Raw genomic sequence first — 12,088 nt, 5'->3', positions numbered from 1 at the left:
CCAGTCCAGACTGTCCTCTGCCATCACAAATTCTGGGTCAGAGCCCCCAGCATGAGCCAGGCTGCTGGACCTTTCATCCCCAGCGTGGGCCAAGTCTAAGCACAGTGAATTGCTTAGGCTGCAGATGAGACAGAACATTACAGAGTTCTGGACAGGTGGGCTGAAGTCCCAGGCTATTTGACTCATCTCCTCCCCTATACCGCCCTGGACCCCTTGTCGACTTGACACACAGACACTTTCCTTTCTTGTTCATTCCCAAGATCGTGCATTCACATCGACATCACACTATAAAAGTTTCCAAACTTTAAACGTGATCTCTCGACTGTGAGAACTCATTTAAGAAAGTTAAATACTTCCATACTTCAAGAGGCAAAAACCAGGGCACAGTCATAACCTGAACAAAGCAAAGGAGATCGCATACGTGAGTCAGCATCCAGTGACTGGGATTCCCTTATGATCTTCTGGAATCCTTCAAGGGGCTTGGTCACCTCCAGCTCCACCCTCTGCAGCACACGCAGCTTGTCTTCTAAACTCCAGCTGCCTCCACACCAAGGCTGATGCTGTTCTTGGTGGTCACCCCATGACCCGAGTATCTCCAAAAATGCTGGGGTCGTCTGCTGCATGGGCGCCACCTGTACCAATAGCCTCCCCTAGGCTTTGGTCACAGGACCAATGTTCAGCTGCTCTCTGTGACCCCCCTCATGCCTTCAAAAGCAGGACCACTGGGTGAGTCAACACTAGCACGTTCAGCTGCCAGTGCAAGGTACAACCTCGTCTGCCTCTGGAACACAGCTTCCGTGTGCTGACTCTCAGGAAACACTTCCCAGAAGATTTAACCTCAATTTTCAGCTGGTCTCTTCTTAATCAGCACGATCTCTCAGCTCCAGCTAACCAGCGTCAAGTCTCACAACCGACCAAAGGTTTCGCTTTAGTGGTTCTGGTATCTTGATTACCACGGCTGATGCTCCAGCCCCAGCTAACCAGAACCACAGAATCATTATTGAAACATAATGGTTCAACTTCCCTCTGAAAACTTCACAAGTCAGGTCTCCATTATCTGCCTTGTTCTCCATTCTTGTCTCCCACACGCCTACAGAACAGTGCACTGAACTCTCAAGGCTCAATGGCTTTTCTAGCCCAAAGTCCCAAATCCATTCCACAATCCTCCCAAAACAGGGTCAGTCTGTCACAGCAATACTTCACTATCCCGGTACCATTTTGTCTTAGTTAGGGTTTCTATTGCTACGATTAAACACCATCGCAAAAAAAAAAAAGCAATTTGGGGAAGAAAGGGTTTATTTGGCTTCTATTTCCAGATTGCTGTTCACCATCAAAGGCAGGAACCTGGAAGCAGGAGGTGATGCAGAGACCATGGAGGGGCGCTGCTTACTGGCTTGCTCACCATGGCTTGCTCAATCTGCTTTCTTACAGAACCCAGGACCACCAGCCCAGGGATGGTACCACCCACTATGGGCTGGGCCCTCCCACACTGACCACTAATTAAGAAAATTCCCTGTAGCCAGATCTTATGGAGGCATTTTCTCAGTTGATCATTCTAGAGCATGTCAGATTGGATACCAGCTAAACACCATGCTGGAACCATAAGCAGGTCCTGGGGCCAGGGTTTTGGATACTGAATCTGAGAGCCTGAAGCTAGGAGATAACTGTAGGTGCCACCTTCCAGAGTGCAGTTGTCCTCATTGTCCACACCTGCATGCACGCCGAGTCAACTATGGGAGGTGTCTTGTCTCAGAGCTGCTGAGTGGAAAGTCAGCATGTGTGTGCTGTGACATAGTTAGGACCTTGGCTCTCCACCACCAGTTATTGTCAGGACAAGTGTAGAACAGTGGCCAACCAAGAGTTGGAGAACATCGTGCCGGAGAAAGGATGTAAGAGAGATCCTGGGAACTTCTCAAGCTGCTGCCTTGTCCCCAACACCGTGGTACCCGGAGTCAGATACAGTTCTCAGACAAAGCCTGAAACCCCACCCTTGGGAGCCACCAATCTTTATCACCCTGGATCTCAGCATGTGGAAATCAGGAGCCAGGAATATGGCATCATTTCTAATGTCAGTGTGGCCATGGCTTACAGATGGTGTCTCTTGAACTCAAGACTTTCAGTTTGGCCCAACTGTGCTTCCATTAGGGCCACCCTCCTCTACCTGCTAACTGTCACCATCTGACCCCTGAGCCAGCTGGGACTTAAGGAGCATGAGTATAGGAGGGGTTCAGCACAGAGCACGGGGAACGAGGCCACGGAGAGGAAAAAGCCTTCCCCCCTGGCATGTAAAATAGACAGTTATGGCTTTGGCTATGTTAGTCCCTCCGCTGCTAAATTCATGCACAAGAACGGAGTGATTGCTGTGCAGGCTTTTCAGCGTTAGCGTGTTCTGAGTCTGAGCGTGTTTACCTCCATGGTTCAGTTAGCAGTTAGTGTTCTCTCATCTCACCTCACTGCACTCCCCCTGCTGGCTCCGACGCCACATCTGCCACTGTGTCACCTCAGCCTAGAGTGTTTGGACAGAGTCCTTGCTGCATTTATCTCTTAGCACTTAGAACACATCTCTTCCGGTTTGTATGGTGTCTGCCAAGAGTCCTGCTGAGAGCACCTCAGGGGCTCCCCTCTACCTGGTATGTTCTTGATGCTTTTAAGATTCTGGAGTCTTTAGGGATATTCACATACATGCACATGTACATGCACATAAACATATACATACCTGTGAATGTGACCTGTCCTCCCTCCCCTGGTTCCTGTGTTTGAACGCTCTACCTCTGGGAGTGGCTGTGGAATGTTTAAGGGGTAGGTCTAGCTCAGGAAAGAGTGGACTGCCCCACACTGGACCTTGAAGGTTCACCCTTGCCTTTGGTCCAGTGCTCTCTCCGCTTCCTGATTTGCTATGATGTGAGGAGCCCAGGTTGAGTGGGCACGTCCATGTCAGCGCCTTCCCTGCCACCATGGACAGAAACGTCCTGACATTGTGAGCCATAGTGCACCCTCCCTCCCTTTTCCTGCTCTCGTGACCTGTCCGGCCACCGCAACGGGGAAATGAAGCACAGGGTCCCCACGCCCCCTTCACTTCTCCATTTGGCGCTACCTTAAACTGCACATCGTGTGGATGGGTCATGTGACCCCCGACTCTGTCCATTGCGTTTTCGTCTTTTTTTCTTTTTGTTTTTCTAACCGGATAATCCCAGTCTTAGGACTTACTAATCTTTCTCCCGGTGACTTTTCCTGTGGATGCATTTCTCAGCTCTAGGACTTCGGTCTGGTTCTTTTCAATGGTTCCTATTATAAGATTCAGTCTCTAATTCACAGGTGCTACTTCCTCCTTTTTTGTTCCCACACAATTGAAACATAGTTTTAACCCATTGTTGGTTGAACGTGGGGTTGGGGGCTGGGCAAAGAGCACTCAGGAGCAGACAGGAAAAGCTCTTCCCATCCTTGGGTCTCAGACCTTGGCATCTCATCCCAGACCGTGTTTGAAAAGCCTCAGAAGACAGTCTGGACTGACCAGTATCCTGTCACCTTCCCACGCTCTCTTCCTCACGCACCCCCCCACCCCCCGCTATCTGCATAGACTTTGCCCTCAAAGGAGCCACAATCTCAGGTTAGGTCTGAGGAGATGAAATTGCCTCTCTGCTCAGGGCCACATGCACGAGGTCAGGTCTGGACCACATGGCTTTTGCTGGGAGCTGTAGTGGAGACTGCTGCTTGCAAACCTGTTACCAAGGGCTCTTAGTTCCGTTTGGCCACAGGGTGGATTGAACACTCTCTGGGACCTTGGTCTATGGGGCCGGCACTAAAATGAGGACCATTCTATGACACCGAGACATTGCTTCAGAACCGTGAATGGGCATATGCCCAAGTTGCTCCTGTGTTGCCAGACCTGCTCTCAGCTGATTGAGAAGGGCTGAAGCAAATCACAGAAACACTCTAGGACTCCCAGAATGAAGGGCAAAGTCCCAGAGACGCTGCTACAGTTACCTCCTCCCAGTCCTCCAGCAGAGATGCTATTCCGCTTAAGAGAGAAGTTGGGTCTGTAATCTCCGGCCATTGGCAGATATAAGACAGAGGTTGGCAAGCCTGCCCCAGAACTCAGGATGGGTGTCTGAGTACTTCTGGCAAACTGAGGCCATAACTAACTGGGATCCAGTTCAGCAAACCCACACTGGGCCCCCTGGGTGGTGAGACTGTGCACAGTTCTTCTGGTAGGAGGACTGTTCCGGAACAGCCTGGAGGAGCTGAACTGAGCTACTTTTAGACTAGTGAGTGCAGAGTGCCTAATACTGAGGCCCTTTTAGAGCCTGGGGGTGGGGGAGCCTGCAGGCCTGTCCCAGAAGCACACAAATGAGTCTCTCAGGAGTTGTCTGTGGTGTCAGAATGGTTGCCAACACAGACTGCAGCCAACGCAGCCTGGAGCCAAGCCAGGGTCCCTTCTACACCTGCTGTGTGGTGGAGTTTCACACCTATGCCTGTTGGTTGCATAGGTTTCTCTGGGTCCTCTGAGAGCCAGGCAGAAGTACTAGTGGCCACATTTCGTGTGGATCCCTAGCAGTGATGACGGCCACAGGCTCATGGCCAAACAGAGCTATAGACTATGTGGAGTGGGGTTGTCTGGGGGACTCGAATGTGAGCTACAGTCACATCCACCCTCCTGAGTCTTGGTTCCAACAGTGTCTCAGAAGCACCTATGTGAATCCCAGGATCTCACAAAAGCACATTTATCCACAAATGTCCGAATTTAAAGGCATAGGCAGAGGACCCCCCTTATTCTATTACCTAATGATTTTGTTGTTGTTATTATTTTGGTTGTGAGCCTAGCCTTTAACAGCTGAGCCATCTCTCCAGCCCATGTTGTTATTATTAAATACACACAACATACGCATTATTCTTGACCCATTCATGAAGCCATGTGGTTGTCACAGTTACCTTGTTCTGGAGTGTTCCCATCACTCCAAAAGGAATGTCTTCTCCCCCCTTACCCCCCACCGCACTCACTGCCCCCTAGCCCTGGGAAGACACGGTCTGCATGATGGTTAATGCTGTATGAACTCGACAGAATCTAGGAGGCAAATCTCTGAGTGTATCTCTGGTGAGTTTCTGAACCAGGTTTACTGATATGGGAAGACTCCACCTAAACACGGGAGATACCAGTCTACGGCCTGGAGTCTCAGACGGAATGAAAAAGAGGAAGTGAGCTGGGTACCAAGCTCCCGTCCCCCTCCCCCGTTCCTCACTGCTTCCTGACCCAGAACATGGTGTGACCAGCTACCTGCTGCTTTCCCACAGCTGACTGTGGCCTTGGACACAAAAAGTTGTTTTTATCAGGTGCTCTGTCACAGTAACGAGATGGGTGACAACTTGCTTCCTGGCAGTCTGTGCACTCAGCCGGATGGCTGGCCATCCTCATTCTTAATGGTTTTCTATGGAGGTCTGGGACCCGAAACCTTTTCATCTGCCAGGACCGCAACTTGCCTAAGTGTGAGAGGCTCCATCACCAGGGCTGGGTGGCAGTGGGTGACAAATGCAGCACTCTAAATGACTTTATGCTGATGGTGTGTGTGCGTGCGTGTGTGCGTGCGTGCGTGTGTGTGTGTGTGTATGTGTGTGTGTGCATGTGTATGCGTGTGTGTGCGTGTGTGTGTGCATGTGTATGCGTGTGTGTGCGTGTGTGTGTGTGTGTGCATGTGTATGTGTGTGTGCATGTGTATGTGTGTGTGCATGTGTTTGTGTGTGTGTGTGTGCATGTGTATGCATGTGTGTGTGTGCGTGTGTCCCCGTGTGTCTGCACACACTCCCACATGTCAATGGAAACCAGAGATCAACCTCAAGTGTTATTCCTCAGAAACCAACCACCCCGCTTTCTGAGATCGGATCTCTCAGACTGGCTGGAGCTCACTGGTTCAGCTATACTGGCTGACCAGTGAGGCCCAGGGATCTGCCTGAAATACCTTTCCAGGGCTGGGACCCCAAGCATGTGTCAGCATAGCTGGCTTCTTGTTCAAGTGCTGGGGGATTAGGTGTGGGTCCTCATGGTGTCATGGCAAATACTTTATCAACCAGGCCATCTTCCCAGATTCCCCCCCCCCAATAATTTTGGCCAACAATGGCTGGTTAAAAATGAAAAACAATTCCTGGTAGTTTTGTACTATTTTACCTAAGAAACCCCTTTAAAATGTTATATTTCTTGGTTTTTTTTCCTTCCCTTATGTAACAAGGAACGTACGGTTTGATTGTAGTAATGGGTAGCATTGGAGACAGTAGTAGTGTGACCAGTAGTGTGACCACCCACCCTGGCGCAGATGCTGTGCCACCGCACCCAGCAACAATGTGTGTGCAAAAGGCACACATCAGGGTCTCGGCCTGTTGCCTCTGCTCCGGAGAGAGAGAAATCCTTAGTTTTCAAAAATTCACCTCACTATTTCATTTTAGCTTTTTAACACTTTGGAGTTATTTATTCATTAGTTTCTGGAGCTCTTGAATTATTCTTTTGACATTTAACCCATTTCTGGAGGCACGAAAAGTAGCCTTGTTGAAAGGGAAGATAAGAACAAAGTTGCCCGCATGGTTGTTTGGCGCGTTTCCAGCTTCCGGGAGGATGCCCGTGGGTCCCTTCGTCTTACGGGGCTGTGACTGAGACGCATATAGGGAGAGCATCTTTCGAGGCGAATGCCAAGCCTTGAGCCTTGGCTTGCTTTTGGCTGCCTCTCTTGTCAGAAGTTTGTTCTGCCTGCACAGCATTTCTCTGAGCTGGGAGGTTCGAGTGTGCTTGGGATAGATGTGCTGGGCAGCTGGGCTTCGTTTACTGCACGTTGCAAAGTGTATGAGAGAAGCATAAGAAGGGGGAGCAGGGGCAGCACAGAGCTTTTGCTGACTTCTCCCGGCCTGGGAGACCATGGCGTTTCCCTGAGAAGTTCTCCCACACTTTTTCTCCTCACTCCTGAGGCCGTTTAAGTATAACAGCTCAATAATATCATGGACGAGGCTTCTCTTGACAGAGACGTCCGTGGAACACTCCAAGCTCAAAGCAGGGCTGTAGTTGACTTCCAAGAGCCACGGCTTCAGGTTGTCATCAATGAGGATGTCAAACCCAAAAAGCTCGAAGCAGTTGTTGGCAACGGGGACTGATGGAGCCATGGCCAGGACAGTGAGAATCACCATGTGGTTGATCTTCCGCCTCAACAGCAGGTCGTCCACATCCCAGTTCCGAAGGTAAGAGAAGAACCTGCTGAGGGTCCACTTGCAGCCTTGACCCACCACCTCTTTGATCTTCTCATACGAGGCCCCCAATTTGTTGATGCTGCTGTTGGTCAAATGGGAATAATCATCTTCCAAATTACTGAGGTCAAACTTCTCCGTGGCAAATCGCACCAGCCCTTCCTGGTACATGTAAATGGTCAAAGGCTTGAAGCCAGTGACACAGACATAGATGCGGAGGTCACACTTGTACCTACCCACGAGCAAGGGGTTACAAATGTACTTCTGTACTACATACGCGTCCTTGAACATGAGGTCCCGGATGTCACTGAAAATGATTATCCCCCTCCCTTGGGACAGCTTTGCTGGCTTGCAGATCCAGTAGCTCGGCTTGGTACCCAAGTCCTGCTTCTCCTTGAAGTACTTGGCCACAAACTTGGTGTAGTCACTGGGCATGATGAACGTCAAGGGTGTGAACTCATAGATCGACTCACCGTAGAGCCTCCTCATGTGTGCCAGGTGTTTGGCCAGGCAGTCCTTCCTGGTGAGACTGGTTGTCCCTGGGTGATGGTTGAGCCTCTGCCAGGGCTTGATATTCACATACTCTGCCATCCGGAAGGAGGACGACCTCCAGTACAGATTCCAGTCCTCCACATCCTGACATTGCTCGTCAAATTTGTCCCACCCACGCTCCAGGAGGACACTCTGTACAACCCCAGGTGTGCTCTTGTCCACTCGGAACACCAGCGGCTTCAAGGCGGCCCCCGGGGCTTCATCCTCCATCCTCAAACGCTGTCTTTTCTAAACATTGATCATCCAGACAGGATTAGACCACAGAGCTTCAGATGAGAGATGACATGGCTTCATCCCTCCCCCTAGCTCCTGCTACTGTGCTCAGGAGCCCTTCCTGCCACGGACAAACCCACCTCCACCCAGGCCTGCCATTTGTCTGCTTACCTGTACAGTATTTCCCTCTGGGGACAATCTAAAAATCTCTGCAGTCACATCACCCAAAGTCTGCAGACCATTCATCATAGCCCTGCCTCTGTGATCAGCACTGCTGGTGGAAAGAGTAGGAGAAGTGGTGAAAACAAACAAAAGTATGAATTCTTTAACAGATAAGCAAATTTTTTAAAATGGTTGAGAGGTTGGAGAGATGGGTCAGCAGGTAGAGTACTTGTCACACACGCATAAGGACCTGAATTTGGATCTCTGACACCCACATAAAAAGCCAGGCACTACAGTAGAGCTTGCTGGCCAGTCAGCTTAGCCTACTGAGTTAGTTCCAGGTCTGCGAGAGACTATGTCTCAAACGATGAGGTCAGATATGATAGAAGACACCGGGTATCAGTCTCCCGGTATCTATGAGGGCATGCACACTTGCATAGCCTTCATGCGCACAAGCTAACGCCCACTCACAGACGCAGGAAAGTTAATGCCATGCGATTCCAGAGTTACCTCAGCCATGTGTTTCCAAATGTAAGGCCCACTGTCGCACACAGCTTGCCATTGTATGATACTGGGAATACTAGGGTTAGGACAGACTCAACTGAATGACACATGTTCATTGCTACAACCTTGGCCTGGGGGCCAAATAAGAGACCTGCATGTCTCTTAAAAGCATCTAATCCACAGTTTGTTGTATTTTCAAGCTGAGCTTAATGCTGTCTGTAAGCATTTCAAGTCTTGTGAATGTGTGTATGTGTGGTGTGAGTAGTGTGTGTGAGTAGTGTGGTATGTGTGGTGTCTGTGTGTGGTATGTGTGTGTGTGGTGTGAGTAGTGTGTATGAGTAGTGTGGTATGTGTGTGGTGTGTGTGTGTATGTGTGTGGTTCGAGTAGTGTGTGTGAGTGTGTCGTATGTGTGTGGTGTGTGGTGTGAGTGTGTGTGTGAGTAGTGTGGTATGTGTGGGGGGTGTGTGTGTGTGTGTGTGTGTGTGTGTGTGTGTGTGTGTGTGCGTGGTTTCGGAGCACCAGAGCTGGTAACAGAAGCCTTTGACCTTTCAGAAAGAGACCCATTAACTCAGACGAACCATGGGGCCTGGTGAAAAAGGTCCACTGGCAGATGTGTGCCTCTCCCTGATCGGAACGGCTAACTCTTGGTGTGCACTCTCTTAGTAGTGGGAATTTGCCTTTCTTTTATCAGCTTCCCAGGAAGCTGAGGAAGGGGTTTGCCCCTTTTGAATGCTGCCAGTGTCCCAAAGTGCCATCATGATCTTATCAGTCCAGTCAGAGCCAGGGTCTGGCAGCATGAGCAATCTGGTCTTGCCCAACACATCCCCTGCCAACCCCTGGGGAAACCTGGGACACACTGTTTCTTATGGTGTGGCAACATCTCACACCCTCTGCTGTGGGGAAAGCACTCTTTTATTTCATTTTATTCCCAGTGGGACAAGTTTTAGTTCAGCAGCACAGCTTCAGAGGCCACACCCATCTTCACTGACTCCCCTCAACCAGGGTAGAGAAAGAGACACTCAGTGTCCTGTTCCAATTCTGCAGTCTGCTGGGTCCCCCTGGTGGCCATTCAGGTAGCACTGTGGGGCTGGGAAAGCTGCTGCTAGCTTGGCGCTGCAGGCTCCCTCCAGTGGAAGGATTGCAGATTGTCCCTCCAAGTGTTCTGGTATCTGTCCCTCTCTTTCTTCAGGTCCAGAGGTTTAGGAAAGGCCACATGAGGTAAGTCTGCTTTGTCCCTGCCTCAGGTGCCCTGCACATGGTAGAGTAAGTGAGGGGCCAGTAAGCCAAAGAACAAGGAGGGAGGGACATAGGTGTTATAGTCCTCTGTGTGTGTGCATGTGTACATATGTGTGCATGTGAATGTATGTGTGTGCATGCATGTGCATTTGTGTGTGTACATGTGTGTACATCTGTGTGCATGTGGATGCATGTCTGCATGTGTGTGCACATGTGTACACATATATATGCATGTGAGTACATATGTATGTGTGAAAGTGTGTGCATGTGAATGCATGTGAGTGTACATGTGTGTGCATGTGTGTACATGTATATGTGCATGTGTGTATACATGTATGCAAGCATATGTGTGGAGTCCTGAGGCTGATGCCACATCTTCCTCAATTAATCTCTATCTTAGATACTAAGGCTGGCTTTCTTACTGAGGCTGGCTCTTGCACTAAGCCCAGAACTTCAGCTAGTCTGACTGGCCAGCTTGCTCTGGGCTCTCTCTGGCTCCCTTCCAATGCACTTGAGGGACAGGTGGGCTCCCACATCTACTTGGCCTTTACATGGGTTCTTGGGATCCAAACTCTGGTCCTCATGTTTATGTGACAAGCACTTGACCCAGTGAGTCTTCTCCCCAGCCCCTGCACATGTTTCCATATCAGTCATGAGTAGGCACTCCTGGGGACTCTGGTCCACTGCTCACTTCTGCTTCCAGCATCTCCTTACCTAGGTCAGAGGCCAGGAGTCTGGCACCAAAGCAAAGCCCGAAACCCAAAGTTCAGAAGAAAAGTTTGTTCTAAGACAAAGAGATGCCGCGGACACTAACATTTACAAAGAGCACACCCTGGACTTTCACCCCACTCTTCAGTCATTACCTGTGTGGGGTGGCAATACGTGTGTATGTCTCAGTGTATGGAGTGGTGTCAGTAAAAGTGTATGTGTGGATGTAGATGTGGATGTGGAGTGGATAGTGTGTGTGTGTGTGTGTGTGTGTGTGTGTGTGTGTGTGTGTGTGTAGGGGTGAGATTTGGGGAAGGGATAAGTTTGTGTGCCTATGTGGAAGGTTGTTGTGTGGGGTGTGATGTGTGGAGATGGGGTAGATAGAAATGGGGGTTGGTGTGTATGTGTGTGTATATGGGTGGTTGTAGGGGTGTGGGGTCTGATGTGTGTGCAATGCAGGTAGGGAATACGGGAGAGCCCTTCGAGGTGGTGTACATATGTGAATGTGTGGGTGTGGGTGCGGGTGGGTGTGTCACGTGTAGTTGTTTATTTAGATGTCTAGCCTATAACCCACAAGATGTACTGATGGGAAACTGGGAAGACCATGTTATAGCCAGACAGAATCATAATGAAAAACACAAATACATTAAAAGTCATGCAGCCCGGGGCACTTGGATGCAGAAGCAGAGGGTCCTGCAGAGGCCCCGACGTCTTCAGCTTATATCATCTGGCACTGATATAAATAGGAGATTAAACCAAATGCATTTTACTCAGACTGAAAAACCACACTATGCTACGACGAGCGTGTGACCTGCAAATGCGTCATCACAGAGATAACGGGACGTGGTTAACCAACCGTTACCACCACATATTTCGGGGAAGAGACTGAGGTGCCAGTCATCTCTGCCCACCAGAGCTTGCCTGGGCATCAGTTAGCAGAACTCCTGAGGCCAACAGCTTCGCTCTGAACAGACACTGTTACCTGGACGTCCGAAGCATTCCTCACAGGCTCTCCCCAATTTGAAGTGCTGTTTTGAAGACCAAGGAGCCTGTAGTGTGGCCATGAAAGCCACACCCACCCAAGGTGTGGTCATGGTGTCCTGTCTAGGGCTCACACTTCTGTCACCATGCCTTCCTGCCTTGCCTTCTCTGTATGTGGTGGATTGAAATCCCTCTCAAACTGTGAGCTACAGTAAACCTTTTCCTCTTAAGGAGTTTCTGTCAGGTGTGTTGGTCACAGGGACACCACTCCACAATCTTTCCAAACTTAGTTAGTTTGCAGTCACAGTTCCCAGCTTGGTTGGGAACTCCACTAACTCTAAATGTGGTTTTCCCACTAGGATGGAAAACTACCAAAGCTGACCACAAAAGGTGTAGATGCCCTTATGCAGGGCATGATGGTTCCCAACTCTCATTTCTAGAGGATTCCTTTTGGGGGAGCCGTTAGGAGGTCTAACAGGTGGGCAACTACAGGAGTTTTGGCCTCTTTGTTAC

The 12,088-nt window shown here is 49.9% G+C and overlaps 1 protein-coding gene across 1 annotated transcript; it reads right to left on the bottom strand.

Annotated features, from left to right (window-relative positions):
* Nucleotides 1-6,450: 6,450 nt before the first annotated feature.
* Nucleotides 6,451-8,229, bottom strand: Ttll2 (tubulin tyrosine ligase like 2). The gene is made up of 2 exons (XM_032896334.1): nucleotides 8,155-8,229; nucleotides 6,451-7,998 (listed from the first exon to the last, which is right to left on the bottom strand). Exons 1-2 carry the CDS (start codon nucleotides 8,227-8,229, stop codon nucleotides 6,451-6,453), a joined length of 1,623 nt encoding a protein of 540 aa, XP_032752225.1.
* Between the last annotated feature and the right edge of the window lie 3,859 nt (nucleotides 8,230-12,088).

This window comes from Rattus rattus, chromosome 2, assembly GCF_011064425.1.
Source record: "Rattus rattus isolate New Zealand chromosome 2, Rrattus_CSIRO_v1, whole genome shotgun sequence".
Taxonomy (NCBI): domain Eukaryota; kingdom Metazoa; phylum Chordata; class Mammalia; order Rodentia; family Muridae; genus Rattus; species Rattus rattus.
The sequence above is the reverse complement of the archived record's forward strand: the minus strand, read 5'-3'. Positions and strand labels throughout refer to the sequence as shown.

Coding starts and splice junctions, on each gene's coding strand:
- Ttll2 (XM_032896334.1), bottom strand. CDS start 8,229: ATGAATGGTCTGCAGACTTTGGGTGATGTGACTGCAGAGATTTTTAGA. Junction 7,999..8,154: donor CAGAGGGAAATACTGTACAG/GTAAGCAGACAA, acceptor ATCAATGTTTAG/AAAAGACAGCGTTTGAGGAT.